At 39.1% G+C, this 24,731-nt stretch overlaps 1 protein-coding gene across 1 annotated transcript in view; it reads left to right on the forward strand.

Annotated features, from left to right (window-relative positions):
* Nucleotides 1-24,731, forward strand: part of DNAH11 (dynein axonemal heavy chain 11) — an 851,888-nt gene that overhangs the window by 751,201 nt on the left and 75,956 nt on the right. The window contains 5 exon segments of the mRNA XM_053715724.1: nt 7,082-7,286; nt 10,973-11,137; nt 15,927-16,067; nt 17,106-17,276; nt 20,727-20,849. Of these exon segments, the coding sequence (XP_053571699.1) occupies nt 7,082-7,286; nt 10,973-11,137; nt 15,927-16,067; nt 17,106-17,276; nt 20,727-20,849 (805 nt within the window).

Consider the following 24,731-nt stretch of genomic DNA (forward strand, 5'->3'; position numbering starts at 1 on the left):
TTGTAAATATTTTTTTATTTTTTGTAACTTAGTTCTTTTTTATTTTTTGCACTTTAGTTAGTTTATTTAATTGTAGTTATTTGTAGGTATTGTATTTAAATAATTTATTGATAGTGTAGTGTTAGGTTTAATTGTAACTTAGGTTAGGATTTATTTTACAGGTAATTTTGTAATTATTTTAACTAGGTAACTATTAAATAGTTATTAACTATTTAATAGCTATTGTACCTGGTTAATATAATTACAAAGTTGCCTGTAAAATAAATATTAATCCTAAAATAGCTACAATATAATTATAATTTATATTGTAGCTATATTAGGGTTTATTTTACAGGTAAGTATTTAGCTTTAAATAGGAATAAGTTATTTAATAATAGTTAATTTATTTAGTTAGATAAAAATTATATTTAACTTAGGGGGGTGTTAGGGTTAGAATTAGCTTTAGGGGTTAATACATTTATTAGAATAGCGGTGAGTTCCAGTCGGCAGATTAGGGGTTAATGTTTGAAGTTAGGTGTCGGCGATGTTAGGGAGGGCAGATTAGGGGTTAATACTATTTATTATAGGGTTATTGAGGCGGGAGTGAGGCGGATTAGGGGTTAATAACTTTATTATAATAGCGGCGCGGTCCGGTCGGCAGATTAGGGGTTAATAAGTGTAGGCAGGTGGAGGCGAAGTTGTGGGGGGCAGATTAGGGGTTAATTAATATAATATAGGGGTCGGCGGTGTTAGGGGCAGCAGATTAGGGGTACATAGGGATAATGTAAGTAGCGGCGGTTTACGGAGCGGCAGATTAGGGGTTAAAAAAAATATGCAGGGGTCAGCGATAGCGGGGGCGGCAGATTAGAGGTTAATAAGTGTAAGGTTAGGGGTGTGTAGACTCGGGGTACATGTTAGGGTGTTAGGTGCAGACGTAGGAAGTGTTTCCCCATAGAAAACAATGGGGCTGCGTTAGGAGCTGAACGCGGCTTTTTTGCAGGTGTTAGGTTTTTTTTCAGCTCAAACAGCCCCATTGTTTTCTATGGGGGAATCGTGCACTAGCACGTTTTTGAAGCTGGCCGCGTCCATAAGCACCGCTGGTATCGAGAGTTGCAGTGGCGTTAAATTATGCTCTACGCTCCCTTTTTGGAGCCTAACGCACTGAAAACCCAGCCATTCTGTGAACTATAAATACCAGCGGTATTTAAAAGGTGCGGCCAGAAAAAAGCATGCGTAGCTAACGCACCCCTTTGGCGGCAAAACTGTAAATCTAGGCGTTAAAGACTTGCATGCGGTGAATCAGCAGTGACTTCCAGACGCCTAGATTTAGAGTTCTGTGGCCAAAGGGGTGCGTTAGCTACGCGTGCTTTTTTTCCCACGCACCTTTTAAATACCGCTGGTATTTAGAGTTCACAGAATGGCTGGGTTTTCAGTGCGTTAGGCTCCAAAAGGGAGCGTAGAGCATAATTTAACGCCACTGCAACTCTCGATACCAGCGGTGCTTACGGACGCGGCCAGCTTCAAAAACGTGCTCGTGCACGATATCCCCATAGAAAACAATGGGGCAGTTTGAGCTGAAAAAAAAACTAACACCTTCAAAAAAGCCGCGTTCAGCTCCTAACGCAGCCCCATTGTTTTCTATAGGGAAACACTTCCTACGTCTGCACCTAACACTCTAACATGTACCCCGAGTCTAAACACCCCTAACCTTACACTTATTAACCCCTATTCTGCCGCCCCCGCTATCGCTGACCCCTGCATATTATTATTAACCCCTAATCTGCCGCTCCGTACACCACCGCCACCTACATTATAGCTATGTGCCCCTAATCTGCTGCCCCTAACACCGCCGACCCCTATATTATATTTATTAACCCCTAATCTGCCCCCCTCAACGTCGCCTCCACCTGCCTACACTTATTAACCCCTAATCTGCAGAGCGGACCGCACCGCTACTATAATAAAGTTATTAACCCCTAATCCGCCTCACTCCCGCCTCAATAACCCTATAATAAATAGTATTAACCCCTAATCTGCCCTCCCTAACATCGCCGACACCTAACTTCAATTATTAACCCCTAATCTGCCGACCGAATCTCGCCGCTACTGTAATAAATGGATTAACCCCTAAAGCTAAGTCTAACCCTAACACTAACACCCCCCTAAGTTAAATATAATTTAAATCTAACGAAATAAATTAACTCTTATTAAATAAATTATTCCTATTTAAAGCTAAATACTTACCTGTAAAATAAACCCTAATATAGCTACAATATAAATTATAATTATATTATAGCTATTTTAGGATTTATATTTATTTTACAGGTAACTTTGTATTTATTTTAACCAGGTACAATAGCTATTAAATAGTTAAGAACTATTTAATAGCTAAAATAGTTAAAATAATTACAAAATTACCTGTAAAATAAATCCTAACCTAAGTTACAATTAAACCTAACACTACACTATCAATAAATTAATTAAATAAAATACCTACAATTACCTACAATTAAACCTAACACTACACTATCAATAAATTAATTAAATACAATATCTACAAAAAAATACAATGAAATAAACTAACTAAAGTACAAAAAATAAAAAAGAACTAAGTTACAAAAAATAAAAAAATAATTACAAACATCAGAAAAATATTACAACAATTTTAAACTAATTACACCTACTCTAAGCCCCCTAATAAAATAACAAAGCCCCCCAAAATAAAAAAATGCCCTACCCTATTCTAAATTAAAAAAGTTCAAAGCTCTTTTACCTTACCAGCCCTTAAAAGGACCTTTTGTGGGGCATGCCCCAAAGAATTCAGCTCTTTTGCCTGTAAAAAAAAACATACAATACCTCCCCCCCAACATTACAACCCACCACCCACATACCCCTAATCTAACCCAAACCCCCCTTAAATAAACCTAACACTAAGCCCCTGAAGATCTTCCTACCTTATCTTCACCTCGCCGGGTATCACCGATCGGTCCTGGCTCCGAAATCTTCATCCAACCCAAGTGGGGCCTTGCGATCCATAATCCTGCGGCTGAAGAGGTCCAGAAGAGGCTCCAAAGTCTTCATCCTATCCGGGAAGAAGAGGCGATCCAGACCGGCAACCATCTTGATCCAAGCGGCATCTTCTATCTTCATCCGATGAGGAACGGCTCCATCGTGAAGACCTCCAGCGCGGATCAATCTTCTTCCTCCGACGTCCAACTGAAGAATGATGGTTCCTTTAAGGGACGTCATCCAAGATGGCGTCCCTCGAATTCCGATTGGCTGATAGGATTCTATCAGCCAATCGGAATTAAGGTAGGAAAATTCTGATTGGCTAATGGAATCAGGCAATCAGAATCAAGTTCAATCCGATTGGCTGATCTGATCAGTCAATCAGATTGAGCTCGCATTCTATTGGCTGTTCCGATCGGAGGAAGAAGATTGATCCGCGCTGGAGGTCTTCACGATGGAGCCGTTCCTCATCGGATGAAGATAGAAGATGCCGCTTGGATCAAGATGGTTGCCGGTCTGGATCGCCTCTTCTTCCCGGATAGGATGAAGACTTTGGAGCCTCTTCTGGACCTCTTCAGCCGCAGGATTATGGATCGCCAGCCCCCGCTTGGGTTGGATGAAGATTTCGGAGCCAGGACCGATCGGTGATACCCGGCGAGGTGAAGATAAGGTAGGAAGATCTTCAGGGGCTTAGTGTTAGGTTTATTTAAGGGGGGTTTGGGTTAGATTAGGGGTATGTGGGTGGTGGGTTGTAATGTTGGGGGGGAGGTATTGTATGTTTTTTTTTACAGGCAAAAGAGCTGTATTCTTTGGGGCATGCCCCACAAAAGGTCCTTTTAAGGGCTGGTAAGGTAAAAGAGCTTTGAACTTTTTTAATTTAGAATAGGGTAGGGCATTTTTTTATTTTGGGGGGCTTTGTTATTTTATTAGGGGGCTTAGAGTAGGTGTAATTAGTTTAAAATTGTTGTAATATTTTTCTAATGTTTGTAAATATTTTTTTATTTTTTGTAACTTAGTTCTTTTTTATTTTTTGTACTTTAGTTAGTTTATTTAATTGTAGTTATTTGTAGGTATTGTATTTAATTAATGTATTGATAGTGTAGTGTTAGGTTTAATTGTAGGTAATTGGAGGTATTTTATTTTATTTATTTATTGATAGTGTAGTGTTAGGTTTAATTGTAACTTAGGTTAGGATTTATTTTACAGGTAATTTTGTAATTATTTTAACTATTTTAGCTATTAAATAGTTCTTAACTATTTAATAGCTATTGTACCTGGTTAAAATAAATACAAAGTTACCTGTAAAATAAATATAAATCCTAAAATAGCTATAATATAATTATAATTTATATTGTAGCTATATTAGGGTTTATTTTACAGGTAAGTATTTAGCTTTAAATAGGAATAATTTATTTAATAAGAGTTAATTTATTTCGTTAGATTTAAATTATATTTAATTTATGGGGGTGTTAGGGTTAGACTTAGCTTTAGGGGTTAATCCATTTATTACAGTAGCAGCGAGATTCGGTCGGCAGATTAGGGGTTAATAATTGAAGTTAGGTGTCGGCGATGTTAGGGAGGGCAGATTAGGGGTTAATACTATTTATTATAGGGTTATTGAGGCGGGAGTGAGGCGGATTAGGGGTTAATAACTTTATTATAGTAGCGGTGCGGTCCGCTCGGCAGATTAGGGGTTAATAAGTGTAGGCAGGTGGAGGCGACGTTGTGGGGGGCAGATTAAGGGTTAATAAATATAATATAGGGGTCGGCGGTGTTAGGGGCAGCAGATTAGGGGTACATAGCTATAATGTAGGTGGCGGTGGTGTACGGAGCGGCAGATTAGGGGTTAATAATAATATGCAGGGGTCAGCAATAGCAGGGGCGGCAGATTAGTGGTTAATAAATATAATATAGGGGTCGGCGGTGTTAGGGGCAGCAGATTAGGGGTACATAGGGATAACGTAGTTGGCAGCAGTGTACGGAGCGGAAGATTAGGGGTTAAAAAATTAAAATATAGTGGCGGCGATGTGGGGGGACCTCGGTTTAGGGGTACATAGGTAGTTTATGGGTGTTAGTGTACTTTAGAGCACAGCAGTTAAGAGCTTTATAAACCGGCGTTAGCCCAGAAAGCTCTTAACTACTGACTTTTTTCTGCGGCTGGAGTTTTGTCGTTAGATTTCTAACGCTCACTTCAGCCACGACTCTAAATACCGGTGTTAGAAAGATCCCATTGAAAAGATAGGATACGCAATTGACGTAAGGGGATCTGCGGTATGGAAAAGTCGCGGCTGGAAAGTGAGCGTTAGACCCTTTCCTGACTGACTCCAAATACCAGCGGTAGCCCAAAACCAGCGTTAGGAGCCTCTAACGCTGGTTTTGACGGCTACCGCCCAGCTCTAAATCTAGGCCAGAGTGATCCCGCTGTGCTCGCAGACACATATATCCTTACAGGCTTCTGCGGCTTCTCTGTTACTGCCAGAGTGTCTGCAGCACATGTGGAATGAAAAGCTTCAACTGACCCTTGCCTCTGCCTCGGAACCTTGTTGCACTCATTCTTACTCTGCTGACTCTTCTTGACCCGCAGCATGCTCAACAGGGCTGGCAAGTGGTGTCGGGACCCTACAACATCACTCCAGGTGTGTAGTGTGATTTTGCTGCTAGAGGACAAACTTTCAGGGCGTGTAACAACAGAGGGTAAGCTGACCGCTGTCCGCAGTGTAGCCTTATAAAGCGCCTGATGATCCAAACGAGTGCCTAGATCCTTCAACAGGGAGATAATGAACTCCTGAGCGTTTGTCAGGCATACTGTGATGTGAGAATCCTCCATTTTAGTATCTCAATCTGGTTTGATCACGTAGATAAAGGGCAGTAGCGATCAGTAGCATGTGAGTTTTAGGCCTCTAACACCTTTAACTGCAGGTCTCTGCCATAAAATCCGGTATCAACCACGATATGCATATAGGTATTTGGATAGTGTCCAGATATTGCCCGTATGATTTTCTGCAGGATCGGGTCTAGGAGTGCCGCATAGGCCTCACTGAACGGCGTTGCTATGTGGTAATCTCGGGCGATATTTGACCCACAAGAGAAAAGTTAAGAGTTCCCCCGACCCCCACAATGTCCGTGGTTAGAAGGAGTATCTTTTTAAAGAGAGTAGTATGGCTTTTTTAGATGCTTTATGTCTTGGCTATAGCTGGAGCTCAGAGTAGATGCGACTGCTTGCCTCGGCTGATAGCTCCGCCCCCATGTTTAATAATTTGTATTAATATATTTCAATAACATGCCTTAAGATAGTGTATAGTGTGTGGGTGGATCCCCTTCCTCAGCCAAAAGTAAAGTTACAAAATAATGCTCAATATAAACCCCTTAACTCCTACCATGGAAAAATCTATTTTGTGGTCGCTTGGGCAAATTATAAATTACAAATTATAAATATACAACAATTGTGTATATAAAGTGTGCATTGCGTACACTCAGATGAATATCATATATTGGCATGCATCATTTATAGAGAAATGATAAATTAATATCAAGTGAGAGAGAATAAGTTCCTAATTATAAAACACCCACTAAGTTATATTAATTGGACAAGATAAACCAAATATACAATTACTAAACACTGGATAATAGTAAAATGTTACAAAAATCAGGAAATTACTCTCTCGGTCTTAAGTCTCATATAGATTGTCCAACCTAAGGCCCAAAACAGAATTGTTGTGTTTTTGTCTGGTCACCACTTCCCCATACCACAGTACTCATCAACCTCTTCCTGTTTGTAACTCGCAAAGTAATCCTCTTCTCTGCACAAACTTGTTCCTAATATCTCTTTATGGATCCAATATATTTAATTCTGGATCTATGTTGAACTCTAGATTGTGACATTTAGCAAGCTAAGTTTATTTGTAGAAATATATTTTATATATATTATTGCAATTTCTCACATTTCTTCCTTGGCCATTTGAGTAAAAGAATATCTTAAAATGTGTCCCCTTGTTTGAAAAAGTTGTATGCCCCAGTTATAAGTATGATGTTTTTTCTACATATTTGTCCTCAGTTTTATATCCATTCACCAGTTCTGTTTAAATTAATGCAGGTATATCAAGATTGGGGACAAAGAGTGTGAATACAGCACAAATTTCCGCCTTATACTTCATACAAAGCTGGCAAATCCACATTACAAACCTGAGTTGCAGGCTCAGAGCACTCTTATTAATTTCACAGTTACTACAGATGGGCTAGAAGACCAACTGCTTGCTGATGTTGTCAGTATTGAGAGACCTGACCTGGAGAGCCTTAAGGTATAAGCAGTTCATGAACCAATGCATCTAGAAGTTATTCCTAAAACCATTTTACTAACAATGTTTTGACCAATTTATAAAGTAAATGGTGGGTGTGTTTAGCTTTAAACAGAGGACTAATAGCAATATTTTGGTGTATGTGAGTAAGCGTGAGAAGGTTTTTTTTACCTGACTTTTAAAAAGCCCATGTTCTATTGTGTGGAAATAGTTTATTCTGAACGTTCAAACCACTATCACACCACAATCTTACCATTAAATGTGGGGTCTGCCTTAAAATAATTATTATTTTAAAAAGTGACACTCCTACAGATTCTAGGAACATTTCAAAGGGAATCTGAAACTAAAAATTTAAAGGGACACTAAACCCAATTTTTTTTTCTTTCATGATTCAGATAGAGCATGCAATTTTAAGCAACTTTCTAATTTACTCCTCTTATCAATTTTTCTTCGTTCTCTTGCTATCTTTATTTGAAAAAGCAGGAATGTACGCTTAAGAGCCGGCCCATTTTTGGTTCAACACCTGGGTAGCGCTTGCTGATAGGTGGCTAAACGTAGCCACCAATCAGCAAGTGCTACCCAGGTGCATCCTAACCATATATTTCTGTTTTTTCAATAATGCAAGAGAACGAAGAAAAATTGATAATAGGAGTAAATTAGAAAGTTGCTTAAAATTGCATGCTCTTTCTGAATCACAAAATTAATAAATTGGGTTTAGTACCCTTTTAATTGGAAAGATCTGCATATAAAGTAAATTATTTAAAATAATTTAACTCATTTTGTTATCAAACTTTGCTTTGCGTAGTAGTATAGAGATAAAGTAATTGAAAAGCTTATTGAGTGTTGATTATCTTATTTAATTTGCTGTGGCCAGTTAGGTACATATATTAATGGACTTGATTGAATATTAAGCACTCACTGTGGAACATGTAGGAAGGTCACACTTCTTAATTCCACCAAATGCACTCCCACCTTTTTTTATTGCTTGAGCGATAGTCTAGGGTTTACTAACATCTGCATGTCAGACAGTGCGGTGAGTGGTAAATCTCTCACATACAAGACTTTTATGAGGGTATGTTGGATATACCTTGAGCTCTAAGCTGACTGCGCATGTACTAGAGTTCTTTATGTAGTTCTGGGCTATACTATTAATAATAATGGTTTACTTCAAGTCTTTAAAATATCTAAATTTTACAGCAATATTTCAGATTGCACCGAAGCACAATAATTAAAAGGACATGAAACCCACATATTTTCTTTCATAATTCAGACAGAGCATATGATTTTAAACATGTTTTCTATGTACTTATATTATCTCAAATATAGCATGTATTAGTGTGCGCTGAGTGTGCCACCAAACTCCTAAACAACTTAAGTATCCCTCACAATAAGTTAAACATAAGATCAGAAAAGATGAGAACATATTCTCATCTTTTCTACTTATATTATCTCATTTGCTTCATTCTCTTTGTATCCTTAGTTGAAAAGGATACCAAGGTAGGCTCAGGAGCAGCAATGCATCACTTGGGAGCAAGCAGCTTATTGGTGGTTGCACACAACTGCCTATTTTCATTGTTTCACCAGCCATGTTCAGCTAGTTCACAGTAATTCATGGTTGCTCCTTCAATTAACAATACCAAGAAAATGAAGACAAATTGGATAATAGAATTAAATTGGAAAGTTGTTTACAATCACGTACTCTATCTGAATCTTAAAAGAAGAATGTTGGGGTTCATGTCACTTTTACTCACCTCTTGTAATATGAGTGCAGTGAGCAAGCTAATATGCACTCTCTGTGCTATCCATTAAAAATATAGGGCCTCATTAAGATGCTTTAGTTAAAATATTTAACCATACACTTGTAATACTAGATTGTGTTATTTCATGCACAAGGTTGTGCAAAAAGATAATGTTACTTGCACTATCAATTGCACTCCACTTGTAATCTAGCCCTTTATGAAGTATTAAAATTTGAGTTTAATGTCCCTTTAAATCTTTCCCCGATATAATGGAGGAATGGCTAACAATAATATGAGTATAGTGAGGACATCACAGGCCTCCAAAAATAGCTTTTTCCCATAATTCACAGAAGGTCAATGTAAGGGATCTTGTTTTGGATGTTAATCAGTAATAGTCTAAAGCAGGGGTCTCAATCTCAAATTACCTTGGTGCCACAGGACAAGTTTTTATCTGTAATGGGGGCCACTTGCAAAATTTAAAACTTCAAAAACTCAACTGCTGCATCACATTCCTTTTTTGCGAGCTTGAAGAGTTTTTGCTGTACAGGCCTTTCTGAAGTTGGGCAATTTGCCTCTCCCTTTCTTCTGCCTCATACTTTGCCTACTGATCAGCATGTTTAGTAGTATAATGTCGCTTAAGGTAATAATAATCTTTAAGAACAGCAACTCTTTCATTGCAAATCAGGCAAGTAGTCGTTTTATTAAACTCAACAAAAAATAATCTCTTGAAATTTTATCTGCTCAGCATCAACTTTTCTTTTAGATTTAAAAACTGAGATTCTGACGTATTACAGGGTCAGAGAAGATTGTCCCCTGACAAATATAATTTGCTGTTTTCACCTCTTTACAGCACTTTGTACAAGCCTGCTAAGAAGATAATTAAAAAGAAATATATATATATGTATATAAATAAAAAAAAGTATATTAATTTTATTTAATTAATTTTTTTTTTTAAAGTTTGCCCCTTCTCCTGCTTACCTTTTTTGCATGGAGGGGGCTAAATCCCTGGTGGTCGAATGAGCGGTTAAAACCGTTAAAAATGAATTCCTGGTAGTCCGATGGGGGAGCGATTGGTCTGTACCTCTGGCTGGTGCAGAACATACTAATCTCTCCTACCCAACGGCGCTCAATAATGAGAGTCAGAGCATAGGCTGTGTTCTGACTCACGCTGAGTGCCGGCACAGAGAGGGATCAGTTACATGGGCTGCATCGAACAGAGATGCAGAGCACACTGCTCCTCCACCAGGGATTAATTATTAACAGTTTTAACCCCTCGTTGGACCACCAGGTAATACTTTTTATTTGATATATTGCTGGTTCAGGAATATATTGAATAAAAAGGAAACTGCTGGTGCACCCTAAGGCCTTACTGTAGCGCAGGCTCTGACTAGGCCCAGATACTGGGGCTCACCAGGCAATTTCCCTGGTCAGTCTTTCAGGCTGCATGTAGTTAGCCTGAAATGGCCCATGGGCCAGTACTTTTCGACCCCTGGTCTAAACTGTGAACAGTTGATCATAAAGCTAATTATCAATAGTGAATGGGGGTATACATGGGGTATTTAATTTTTTACTACCCATTTATTCCTTTATTTACTTTTTAATTCCCCTAACTACTCCTTTACCTATCTCTTTCTTGTTTTGATTAGAGCAGTGGGCATGTAACAGATTCCCCATTGCAAATAAAGAGCAACCTTTCAGGTTTTGAAGTTCTAAAGTAATTAGTTAAAACACAAAGCATCCCCAGTAACCCCTAGAACCACTGCTGGTGGCAATACTTTTTACTAACAACTCACACTGTTTTCTGTTGTAGCACAAAGTTACAAATAAAGGATTCCTCAACTGCTTGGCCTTTTCAACATCTATGAAGCACAATACATTTGGTTTTAGAATTTACCACTAATATGTGTTTCTCATCAGTGTAAACTATTTTTCATGTTTTGGTTCTCTTAGTCATCAATAACCAAGCAGCAAAATGACTTTAAGATTGAACTGAAGCATCTGGAAGATGAGCTCTTGATCCGACTCTCAGCAGCAGAAGGGAATTTCTTGGGAGACATGGAGCTGGTAGAGAGGCTTGAGACCACCAAGTCTACAGCTGCAGAGATAGAGAGGAAGGTAAATCATTTAAGACATTACCTTTGAACAACTATATTTTAAAGTTGTTGTAATTTGCCTTTAGTCATGATATCGGTGAGTGAGTAGTTGAAGATGTATGAGTTGTAGACTTTCTGCTAATGATCATTGGCTCACATGTACTTCCTATTAATGCTGACCTGTTGCTATTGCTAGATGGTTGCTAGGTACCTCCTGTTAATGTTTTAGTTATAATAAGACATTCATGGTTTAGACAGAGCATATTTCTGCTAATGATTATTAGCTCACATGTACTTCCTATTAATGCTGACCTGTTGCTATTGCTAGATGGTTGCTAGGTACCTCCTGTTAATGTTTTAGTTATAATAAGACATTCATGGTTTAGACAGAGCATATTTCTGCTAATGATTATTAGCTCACATGTACTTCCTATTAATGCTGACCTGTTGCTATTGCTAGATGGTTGCTAGGTACCTCCTGTTAATGTTTTAGTTATAATAAGACATTCATGGTTTAGACAGAGCATATTTCTGCTAATGATTATTAGCTCACATGTACTTCCTATTAATGCTGACCTGTTGCTATTGCTAGATGGTTGCTAGGTACCTCCTGTTAATGTTTTAGTTATAATAAGACATTCATGGTTTAGACAGAGCATATTTCTGCTAATGATTATTGGCTCACATGTACTTCCTATTAATGCTGACCTGTTGCTATTGCTAGATGGTTGCTAGGTACCTCCTGTTAATGTTATAGTTATAATAAGACATTCATGGTTTAGACAGAGCATATTTCTGCTAATGATTATTAGCTCACATGTACTTCCTATTAATGCTGACCTGTTGCTATTGCTAGATGGTTGCTAGGTACCTCCTGTTAATGTTATAGTTATAATAAGACATTCATGGTTTAGACAGAGCATATTTCTGCTAATGATTATTAGCTCACATGTACTTCCTATTAATGCTGACCTGTTGCTATTGCTAGATGGTTGCTAGGTACCTCCTGTTAATGTTATAGTTATAATAAGACATTCATGGTTTAGACAGAGCATATTTCTGCTAATGATCATTGGCTCACATGTACTTCCTATTAATGCTGACCTGTTGCTATTGCTAGATGGTTGCTAGGTACCTCCTGTTAATGTTATAGTTATAATAAGACATTCATGGTTTAGACAGAGCATATTTCTGCTAATGATTATTGGCTCACATGTACTTCCTATTAATGCTGACCTGTTGCTATTGCTAGATGGTTGCTAGGTACCTCCTGTTAATGTTATAGTTATAATAAGACATTCATGGTTTAGACAGAGCATATTTCTGCTAATGATTATTAGCTCACATGTACTTCCTATTAATGCTCATGGCTGACCTGTTGCTATTGCTAGATGGTTGCTAGGTACCTCCTGTTAATGTTATAGTTATAATAAGACATTCATGGTTTAGACAGAGCATATTTCTGCTAATGATTATTGGCTCACATGTACTTCCTATTAATGCTGACCTGTTGCTATTGCTAGATGGTTGCTAGGTACCTCCTGTTAATGTTATAGTTATAATAAGACATTCATGGTTTAGACAGAGCATATTTCTGCTAATGATTATTAGCTCACATGTACTTCCTATTAATGCTGACCTGTTGCTATTGCTAGATGGTTGCTAGGTACCTCCTGTTAATGTTATAGTTATAATAAGACATTCATGGTTTAGACAGAGCATATTTCTGCTAATGATTATTAGCTCACATGTACTTCCTATTAATGCTGACCTGTTGCTATTGCTAGATGGTTGCTAGGTACCTCCTGTTAATGTTATAGTTATAATAAGACATTCATGGTTTAGACAGAGCATATTTCTGCTAATGATCATTGGCTCACATGTACTTCCTATTAATGCTGACCTGTTGCTATTGCTAGATGGTTGCTAGGTACCTCCTGTTAATGTTATAGTTATAATAAGACATTCATGGTTTAGACAGAGCATATTTCTGCTAATGATTATTGGCTCACATGTACTTCCTATTAATGCTGACCTGTTGCTATTGCTAGATGGTTGCTAGGTACCTCCTGTTAATGTTATAGTTATAATAAGACATTCATGGTTTAGACAGAGCATATTTCTGCTAATGATTATTAGCTCACATGTACTTCCTATTAATGCTGACCTGTTGCTATTGCTAGATGGTTGCTAGGTACCTCCTGTTAATGTTATAGTTATAATAAGACATTCATGGTTTAGACAGAGCATATTATTTTAAACAACTTAATTTACTTCTATTATTTAATTTGTTATCCTTTGCTGAATTTAGGTAAGTTCAGGAGCAGCAAAGAACCTAGGTTCTACCTGCTGATTGGTGGCTGCATATATATACTGATTGTAATTGGCTCAGTTAGAAACCAGTAGTGCATTGCTGCTCCTTCAACTAATGATACCAAGACAATGAAACAAATTTGATAATAGAAGTAAACTGGAAAGTTGTTCAAAATTGTATGTTCTACCTAAATCATGAAATCATTTTTTGGGGTTTCATGTCTCTAATTCTTCCTTATTAACCTCATTAAGCATTAGTAGGAAGTATCTGCAATTCAGTAAAGCATTAGTCGTAAGTACACAACTGATACTGGACTGATACTGTTATGTTTAAATTTATCCTGAGTTAATGCAATACCTGCAATCAAGTTATATATGTAAAACGTGTCTAGTTTTGATAGTGTGGTGCAGCTCTTTAGTGCATTTGATACAGCGAGGAGAGGGGGTATATAATTGTGTGTTCACACACATATATAAAATAAGAAAGAACAAGAGAAAAGTATATTTGTGAGTGCTCACTTTGCACTGCTATGTATCTGCTTTCCTGGTGTTTTTTATACATAGCTCTCATCAGTTTCTCAGCATTTGTAGCACCATCTACCTCTTTTCCTTAGTTAGTAAAAACTTCCATTCCAGCTTTTCCTCCCCTGTTGTTTAGCGCCTGCCAGCACTTTATGTAAACTTCTGTGTATATAGAGCTCCAATAGTGGGGGTTCCCAAACTACACTTCTAGCATATAGCATAACAGATAAGGAGCGAGTCTCCAGATTACAGTACAGAGTGCTCTTTATTGGTATCAAGAAGTTCAACAAAACAGAGTTTACACTCAAACAGCTTTTACTTCATATTTATTCAGGCAATAAGAATGTTAAAAGAACACTCAACTGCTGGGCATCACTACAATAACATAGTTACTTTTCACCATCTTATCCATGCTCTTATTTTAACCCCTTGAGGTGGGTACAGTAAGGACTATAGAATAATAGGATTATTAGCCACCTCTTAAGCTCTTATAAGAAATCTCTGTAAATTTAGTGACATTCAGTTGTCAAGCATTCTGGGTAGCAGTTTGCGGCACTCTCCAGATCTGTATTTTTAGGAAATGGATTAGGTTAGAACAGAACAACCTGAAATGTAATTCAGGATAAAAAGACAGGGAATTCAGCACTCTTTTGAAAAAAATGAAGCTCACAAATATGGAGGATGCAAAACTGATTTTATCGTGGGAAACAGCAGACCCTTTTTATCAAAGATACCCAAGCACAATATAGGATATCACCAATAATTTATATAAAGCTATAGTGGTGAAAAAAACGTGCAAACAGTAAAAATACAGCTACAAAAAATATAAAGATAGAAACCTGACCTGTCAGGGATAGAACGTGAACATGAGGTGATGCAATGATTAGCTGCTAGCATATAAGATTAGCAGATAAGGCAATGCAGCATTGCTTATGAGTACACATATGGCGTATATGTAGCAGGAAAAACTCCCAGACTTGCTACACCCAGCTGCACTCAGCGCCTCCTGTAAAGAGGTAAACTTTCCTGGGCAGGTTTCAGATCGGGATCCAAGCAGTCTAGGGAGGTGAACCTCCTAAATATGTATCTTAAGGCAGCCGTAGGAAGGTGTATGTACAAACACATAAATAGCGAACTGCTAGCATGTAAGATTGGCAGAAAGAATAATACAGCATTGCATGTAAGTACAAATACGGCATATATATAGCAGGAACGCCTCTCAGACTTGCTACACCCAGCTGCACTCAGCGCCTCTTGTATAGAGGTGAACTTTGCTGGACAGGTTCAGAGTCGGGATCTAAGCGGTCTAGAGAGGTAAGCCTCCTAAATATATATCTTGTGGCAGCCGTAAAGAGGTATATAAGTATACATAACAAGATACCAGCAAAATAGTAAGAGATTGCAAGAGAGTCCAGCAAAAGACCTGGGTTCTTTCTATTTTTCTTTACTATTTCTCAACATATTTTCATAGCAATACAAGTATATCAATACCAGACTCTTTAAAAATACCAATTATAGGGAAATTCCAGTATAAAAATGTATTTTAGTATGTATTTAACCCCTGCAAATGAATTGCCAGAATTGTGCTTCTATCCTCTTCAGATTAGGATAGAGCTGGTGAGCAAATGAAAATTAGTCATACTTGAGTATGCTCCATTCACTAGCCATATCCTCATCTGTAGAAGAATGGGTATACTCCAGGAGTGTAACGCTGACTAAGTGTATAGCAGTTAAGTACGCAATAAAAAAAAGTTGTTTTAAAAAATATATAGAAAAAAAGGTTCTAATGAAATGAAACATATTATTTTTATACTAGAAATTAACTAAATACTTTGCTACTGAAAACTGGCACAGTACTCCATTTCTATTGTTTACTAGAGTCTAAAATGCCGGTTTATTTGTCCCATGAAGCAGTTTTCATATTTTAGAAATGATGTAGATTGATTATATAAAAATATCTCTTTGTGATGGACTAGGTGGTTGAAGCAAAAGAAACGGAAATGAAAATAAATGAAGCCAGAGAGCATTACAGACCTGTAGCAGCAAGAGCATCTCTCCTTTATTTTGTTATGAGTGATCTCCGTAAAATCAACCCCATTTATCAGTTCTCATTAAAGGTGAGCTTCCATTTTCCTACTTCAAATATAGCATAAGAATAAAAAAGTATAAATCTGTTATGACACATTAACTTTTCATGTTATCTGTTGATGAAGGTAATTATAATTGTATAAATATTAATACAAAAACTGTTTTTTCATCATAGTTCCTTATTACCAGATTTGATAGTGGGTAATAAAAACTTCTATAATAATTATTTTTAACATTTATTTCATAATATTTTTTAATATGAACAATCAGTATAGTTCTTCAAACATCTAAATGCTGCTGGTTGGTTTATACTTATAAAGTATATTCAGCCAAAAGCTAAATCCATCAGGGATAATAAATCTTCTTTTAAAACATGTTCTAAAAAAATGTATCTCATACCTATGGAACGTTGGTATGTTTTGTTAATCATCTATTGTTTAGTATACACTGCCAACAACCTCTACGTCACCTGCAGAACATCAGCCTTTGTTTGTGTAGTGTAGCACTTTAATAATAAGCAAAACTACTAACATGCTAATGTGCTGCAGGAGATGTAGGCATTGGTGGCAGAGTGTGTAAAATACGGCACTTATCATTGGTGTTAGTGTGCACAGCATGATCTCAAGCTAAAGGGTAATAGATTCAGGAGTATTTTGAGGAAGCACTTCTTTACAGAATGGGTGATTGATTTATGGAATAAACTTCCTCAAGAGGTAGTAGCGACAAACACTGTGAGGGACTTTAAAAATGCATGGGACAAGCATAAGGCTATCCTACAAACTAGATAAGTTTATACTGTTAGGTAATATCGGGCAGACTTGCTGGGCCTATGGCTCTTATCTGCCGTCAATATCTATGTTTCTATATGCCCTTTCTGCCTGTGCATTTAATATTAACTATACAGTGACCTGCTACTTAGGACACATGCTGAGAGTTGCAGCTTCCTTAGAATATTTAGAGTATGTTCCGCCTGTTGATTACCCCTGAAACAGACAATGGACTGTATTGTACTGGACTAATACATTATTTCTATGGATATCTGTAACCTTGAACTGTTAAATTCCTAGGCCTTCAATATGGTTTTCCATAAAGCCATAAACCGTGCAGAGCATTTCGAAGACGTCAGTGAAAGAGTTGCCATCCTGACAGAATGTATCACATACTCTGCATTCCTCTACACCAGTCAGGGACTTTTTGAAAAGGATAAGCTTACCTTTCTCTCCCAAATTGCATTTCAGGTAAGATATAATACTTTTTTTTCTTTACTTAAATGACTTGTGCATAAAGAGAATCTGAATTAAAAAAAAAAAGTTTTTAGTACATTTATTTTATTATATGTCAATTATTAGAGATAAAAGCCTTACACAAAGGTTTGACAAGTTTATCATCTTGGTGCTAGCCTATACATTTAGTAACTAGAAGTTTTCAATTTAACAATGTTAGTGTGTGCATTTGTCTGTATATCTGTATGCAAGTACTAAAGACTGGGCTCTTGCTGACCTTGCTACTTTATTTCACAATGTAACAGTTCATGAAAACGTATCCCTTCATCACAAATGTTACACTGTGATATAAGTAGCAACAGTTATTGGCCACTGTTAAAGGGACAGGAAACCCCAACATTTTACTTCTATGATTTGGATAGAACATACAATTTTAACCCCTTAATGACCGAGGACGTGCAGGGTACGTCCTCAGAAAAAAGGCAGTTAATGCCTGAGAACGTACCCTGCACGTCCTCGGTGTGGAAAGCAGCTGGAAGCGATCCTGCTCGCTTCCAGCTGCTTTCCGGTTATTGCAGTGATGCCTCGATATGGAGGCATCCTGCAATAACCTTAGATGGCCATCCGATGCAGAGAGAGCCACTCTGTGGCCCTCTCTGCACCGGACATCGATGGCCGGTATCGTTGGTGGGTGGGAGCCGGTGTGGGAGGTGGGTGGCGGCCATCGATGGCCCTTGTCATGTGGAGGGGGGCGGGATCGTGGGCGTGCAAGTCCGGGCGCGCGCGGGGGCGCGCGCACGTGCACGAGGGGGTGCGCGCGGGGGCGCGCCGGGGCAGGGACCGGGTGGGGACCGCTGCACTACAGAAAAAAATGTGTCCCATAATAAAAGTGGGACAAGTAATTTAAAAAAAAAAACACCTTATTCGGTATTTAGGTGGTGGGGGTTGGTCGGGGGGGGGGGGGGGGTGGGGGGAAATAACAAAAAATAAAAATTAAATAAATATTTGATTGTGCAAAATGGGTACTGGCAGACAGCTGCCAGTACCCAAGATGGCCCCCAATAAGGCAGAGGGGGAGGCTTAGAGAGCTGTTTTGGGGGGGATCAGGGAGGTTGGGGGCTAAGGGGGATCCTAAACACAGCATATGTAAATATGCTTTTTTTTTTTTTTCTTTTTTTTTAAAAAAAAAAATCTTTTATTTTAGTACTGGCAGACTTTCTGCCAGTACTTAAGATGGCGGGGACAATAGTGGGGTGGGGGAGGGAAGGGAGCTGTTTGGGAGGGATCAGGGGGTGGGATGTGTCAGGTGGGAGGCTGAACTCTACACTAAAGCTAAAATTAACCCTGCAAGCTCCCTACACACTACCTAATTAACCCCTTCACTGCTAGCCATAATACACGTGTGATGCGCAGCAGCATTTAGCGTCTTTCTAATTACCAAAAAGCAACGCCAAAGTCATATATGTCTGCTATTTCTGAACAAAGGGCATCCCAGAGAAGCATTTACAACCATTTGTGCCATAATTGCACAAGCTGTTTGTAAATAATTTCAGTGAGAAACCTAAAATTGTGAAAAAATTAACGTTTTTTTTAATTTGATCGCATTTGGCGGTGAAATGGTGGCATGAAATATACCAAAATGGGCCTATATCAATACTTGGGGTTGTCTACTACACTACACTAAAGCTAAAATTAACCCTAGAAGCTCCCTACATGCTCCCTAATTAACCCCTTCACTGCTGGGCATAATACGCGTATTTTGCGCAGGGGCATTTAGCAGCCTTCTAATTACCAAAAAGCAAAGCCAAAGCCATATATGTCTGCTATTTCTGAACAAAGGGGATCCCAGAGAAGCATTTACAACCATTTATGCTATAATTGCATAAGTTGTTTGTAAATAATTTCAGTGAGAAACCTAAAGTTTGTGAAAATATTTGTGAAAAAGTGAAAAAAATTTTTTATTTGATCGCATTTGGCGGTGAAATGGTGGCATGAAATATACCAAAATGGGCCTAGATCAATACTTTGGGATGTCTTCTAAAAAAAAATATATACATGTCAATGGATATTCAGGGATTCCTGAAAGATATTAGTGTTCCAATGTAACTAGCGCTAATTTTGAAAAAAAGTGGTTTGGAAATAGCAAAGTGCTACTTGTATTTATGGCCCTATAACTTGCAAAAAAAGCAAAGAACATGTAAACATTGGATATTTCTAAACTCAGGACAAAATTTAGAAACTATTTAGCATGGGTGTTTTTTGGTGGTTGTAGATGTGTAACAGATTTTGGGGGTCAAAGTTAGAAAAAATGTGTTTTTTTCCATTTTTTCCTCATATTTTATAATGTTTTTTATAGTAAATTATAAGATATGATGAAAATTATGGTATCTTTTGAAAGTCAATTTAATGGCGAGAAAAACGGTATATAATATGTGTGGGTACAGTAAATGAGTAAGAGGAAAATTACAGCTAAACACAAACACCGCAAAAATGTAAAAATAGCCTTGGTCCCAAACGGACAGAAAATGGAAAAGTGCTGCGGTCATTAAGGGGTTAAACAACTTTCCAATTTACATCTATTATCAAATTTGCTTAATTCTCTTAATCCTTTGCTGAAGGAACAGAACTGCACTACTGGCAGCTCTATGAACACATCTAGTGAGCCAATCACAAGAGACAAATGTGTGCAGGCACCAATTATGAGCTAGCTCCCACTAGTGTAGGATATGTGAGTATTCTTTTTCAACAATGTATACCAAGAGAACGAAGCACATTTTAAAATATAAGTACATTTAAAAGTGTCTTAAAAGGACATGCTCTGTCTGAATTATGCAAGTTTAATTTTGACTTTCCTATCCCTTTAAGTACTTGTGATTTTCTGGTTGTGGTTGGTGGGATTGTGAATCCCTTTGTGATCACAAATAAGTATGTAGCACATATCTTCCTCTTGAGGACTTGCTAACTTTTTCGAACGTAAGGCGCAGTCCATTCACTAAAACATTTCCACTGATTCCTCTCCCATTGCACTAGTCATCGTCACCCACCAGTTCTGTAAACCTTTACCCTGTTAAAATACATCAACATTCTTCCAGCAAAGTTATGCATAAACTGCAATCATTATGCTTCTTTTCAAAGCTGCACACTCTACTACTCCTGTTTGTTGTTCAAATCCATTTCTCATCTTTGTCGATACGTTTCTTCACTTTTTCATAGTTGCAAAACTACATTAGTTATAAAATAATTTGACTATTGCCCCACATCTCTACAACATGTGGCCTCTGGGTATTCCCCTTATTTTCTAACATCCCAATGGGTCTGGGAGAGAAAGAAAGAGTCCAGCCTATTTGAAAATGTGTTCCTGCTTCAGCTTTGAATACATTGAACTATTATCAGTTACTTGCCGGAGAACATTATCCCTTTAAAAACTTTCTGTTGTAATCACTTTATGTTCTGTTTGTGTCATAGATTCTTGTAAAACTTAAAGAAATTGATGCAATGGAATTGGACTTCCTACTGAGATTCCCCATTGAGCACACATACAGAAGTCCAGTTGATTTTTTGACTACCCCGTCTTGGAGTGCTATTAAGGTAAAATGTGAGAGTAACATTTAAAGGGAAATAAACCACCTTGTAACTTTAAAGTGAATCTATATTTTTAAGCTAAAGTGCCTGTTTTTAAAAAATTTGATTAAAAACAAGGTCACTTTGGGGGCGGAGCGCAGCCGTGCAGGAACATGGCCGCACTTTGACACAGCTCCGTTACACATTCCCACTCACTGGCTCTAATATGGTGATCTAAAGGGCAGATGAGGGTCTAAATACCGAATATATCACCTCTAACCGAGGGGCATATGGTCTGAGTTGTTGCCGCATCCTAGACATACTTAAAGGAGAAGAGAGTCTCTTCCGCACTACAGGCCTACTCCGGCGATTACCCGCCTGGTGATCTCACGCCGTGAGACCCCGCGACCTACCTGTCTGAGTGAATCTGCTGCAACGAGGTGCCCGGAGTAACGGACATAGGCCCGGGGCAGAACATTCGAGCGGACCCCCGCGAGCAGCCGCACGCCCGCACGACACCCACGTGGCGTCTCTCCTAACCGACTAACGGCAGCCTGCGCACAGTCATCCGGCTGTAAACGTCCTCACCAGTCCCATCAACACGCAGGTACTAAATCGTATAAGGTCTCCAACGCCACACCAGTATAGTTACGTCTACAGGACCCGGGCCCATAGATCGAATCACGGCAATTGAGGGGAAAGATCCTTTAGACCTGTACACCATCCCATTGCCACATATAAACACAGGCCAAGTTAGTGGACGCGAAAGGCCCCAGATTGCCCTGTAATCGCCCTGCACAGACGTTTTACCACCTGTCAGCCCATATACCAATACATGCCACTGAAAGTAAAGGGATAACCCACTACACTAATGGCGTCTAGGCAGAAGCTGAAAGCAGACAAAAAGACCTCCATCCCTGCCACTGCTACTATGTCCTCATTCTTCCATAAACAAGAAAATGAAGCACCTGATACTGCTAAGGAACTCCAGGTGGCTGATACACCCATATTACAAGATCAGGACCCTGCTTCACACTCACAGCAGCTCAATTTGATACAGCAGACCATCTCACAGCTCCCCTCAAAATCTGACCTTGCAGATCTAAAATCTTTCATTAAAATGGAGATGTCTTCCTTAAAAAAGAACATTGGAGAACTTGGGGCTAGAATAGAATGTCTGGAAGAGGGTCAAGACACCTTAGATACCATAATGTCCAACGCTAACCACCAATTGATCAGACAGGACCTCACGTTGCAAGCACTCCAACTTAAAGTAGAAGACCTCGACAACAGAGGTCGCAGAAGCAATCTGAGGATAAGAGGAGTCCCTGAAGAAGCAACCCAGGACTGCCTTGTCTCCTACCTGCTACAACTATTCGAATACATTGTCCCAGCCCTTAAACTTACTGAAACATCAATGGAACGCGCACACAGAGCGCTGAGACCAGTTCCAAAACCACCTAACCCTCCTAGGGACATTATTGTTAAATTTGCTCATTACCTAGAGAAGGAGGAAATTTGGAGACAAGTACGCCTGCAAAAGGAGATCAAATTCCAGACTTATAGTATTCAAATATTCCAGGATATTAGCCCGGCAACAATCGAAAGAAGAAGAGGAATACGATATATTACCCAAGTCCTACAAGAAAGGCGAGTGAAATATAGATGGGGGTTCCCATTCAGCCTCATAGTCCAGCATGATGGAAAAACACACGTCTACAAAGATACCGAAGACTTGGATGCTTTCTCAAAAGGTCTTAACATTCACTTCCCTCAACCAAACCCTAAAGATTCAGATTCACCCTCCACAAGCAGCCAAGCAGACCCCAAGCCGCAAAGACCACAGTGGTCCCAAGCCAATAAAAAGAAAAAACTGGGCCCACTATCATCCTAGGCCTCCTTCATCAGCCGTGCCCGTGGGCGCCTGACTACTATGCAGAAAAGCAAGCACAGAAGATACAGAATCTTTCTCTCAGGACATGATAAGTATAATATGGCACTGTTGTATGCTCTGGTGGGGGGTTGGGACCTGGGATAGATGCTGGACTGGCTTGAAATGATGCTCACTCGTTTTATAACTGTTGTGTTTTTTTTTGCTCTTAAAAGGGTCTTGACTTCACTCCTTTCCCCTTTCTCTTTCCACCCCCTCCCCTCCCATGCCTTTCCTTCCTAGCTACCTACCTACTACCTACATAACCTTTCCATGGTATGTGAATTGCAATTGTTATGACATTTTCTTATGCATTGAATTGTGCTACTGTAATGTAAGAGATACTTGCTGGAGGGTGGATATTGGGTAATGTTGAATCGTTACTGTAAAAGAATTTGTTTTAGGCGCACTTCCTCCCTTCCCCTACAATATAAGTTACTAACTCCCCCCACACCAGCCATCAAAGCTAAGCATTGGCTAGATTCGATATGAGCCCATGCCCCCCCCCCCCAAGTTTTATAGCCAGAGGAAAACCTATCTTCCACCTTTATGTCCCGGCCCTCCAGGGCCTGTAACCAGAGCCGCTAATATTGCACTAATATAACCTGAGAGTCTCAGCGGTCCGTCCCCTCTCCTTGAACCTTGCCACCTAAGGCACGATCATATACCTACCCTTATACACGGACCGCTATATATGTAGGCGACCCAGCCCGTAGGACCTGAGGTACTTCCTCTCTCCTTCCCTTTGAATTGAACCCTCTCCTATAGTTTGCCCACAATTACCCAAAATTCTTTTTGATGAGCCAAGTGTCAGTTGGGATGTGACACCCCTTATTCTCCAACACATGTTATTGTTGGTTCTTTCAATAACTCTTGTTCATTCGTTAAATGTTTTTTGTTTTCAGAATTTGTATGTTTTGTTTAAAGCTACATCAAAACTGCATGGCCAGTTGATTAGGCCGTGCTTGGATCTCCCCGGTCCGCCCTGCGCACAGATACTCATTTCCCTAAAGCAACAAATAGAAACCCTACTAGTCACACAATATACAACTCCATCCCAGAACATAGATAATGGCTAATCTAAAGACTAGATCCCATGCTAGCAATGACATAACCATATACTCTATCAATGCAAAAGGCCTGAACATACCCTCCAAGAGGTCGATAGCCTCTAAAGACTTCCACAGACTTGGGGCAGACCTTGTGTTCCTACAGGAAACCCATTTCCGCAAAGGGAAAGAACCCTCCACCTTCACACGCACCTTTGGTAGATGCTTCTGGGCATCACATTGTAGTAACAAGAAAAATGGGGTGGGAATCTTACTTAGGAAAAATGTACCCTTCACGTCAATACAAACGATTAGAGATAGAGAGGGCAGATACCTTCTTCTAACTGGCCTGCTATATGGGAGACCTATCACACTGATCTCAATATATGCCCCCAACACCGCACAACACTCCTTCATGAAAAAAATCAAAAACCTAGTTCTAGACCACCAGAAGGGCACACTCATAATATGTGGAGACCTGAACACTGCGCTCAACCCTAAGTTAGATTGCTCAACACTTCACTCCTCCACACCACTATCGAGGATCTCCAAGGTTAAATCACATTTAGAGAAAATTGTGGCCCAAGACGTATGGCGAACCTTGCACCCGCGGACTAAAGACTATACCTATTTCTCATATCCACATGGAGTTTACACCAGAATTGACTATGTGTTTGCGGATGTGGGAGGCTTATCTCTATTTAATTCGGCCTCGATATCCCCAATCACATGGTCCGACCACGCCTCCATAGTATGCTCAATGACATGGCCTTCTAAACCCATAAGAGACTTCCTTTGGAGACTTGATGAACACTTACTGACAGAACCGGGGGTGATCTCCAAACTGACAGAATCTCTCACAGAGTACTTCACACATAACTCTCAACCTGAGACTCACGTCCACACTCTCTGGGAGGCACATAAGAGCGT

The sequence above is a fragment of the Bombina bombina genome, chromosome 5 (assembly GCF_027579735.1).
Source record: "Bombina bombina isolate aBomBom1 chromosome 5, aBomBom1.pri, whole genome shotgun sequence".
Taxonomy (NCBI): domain Eukaryota; kingdom Metazoa; phylum Chordata; class Amphibia; order Anura; family Bombinatoridae; genus Bombina; species Bombina bombina.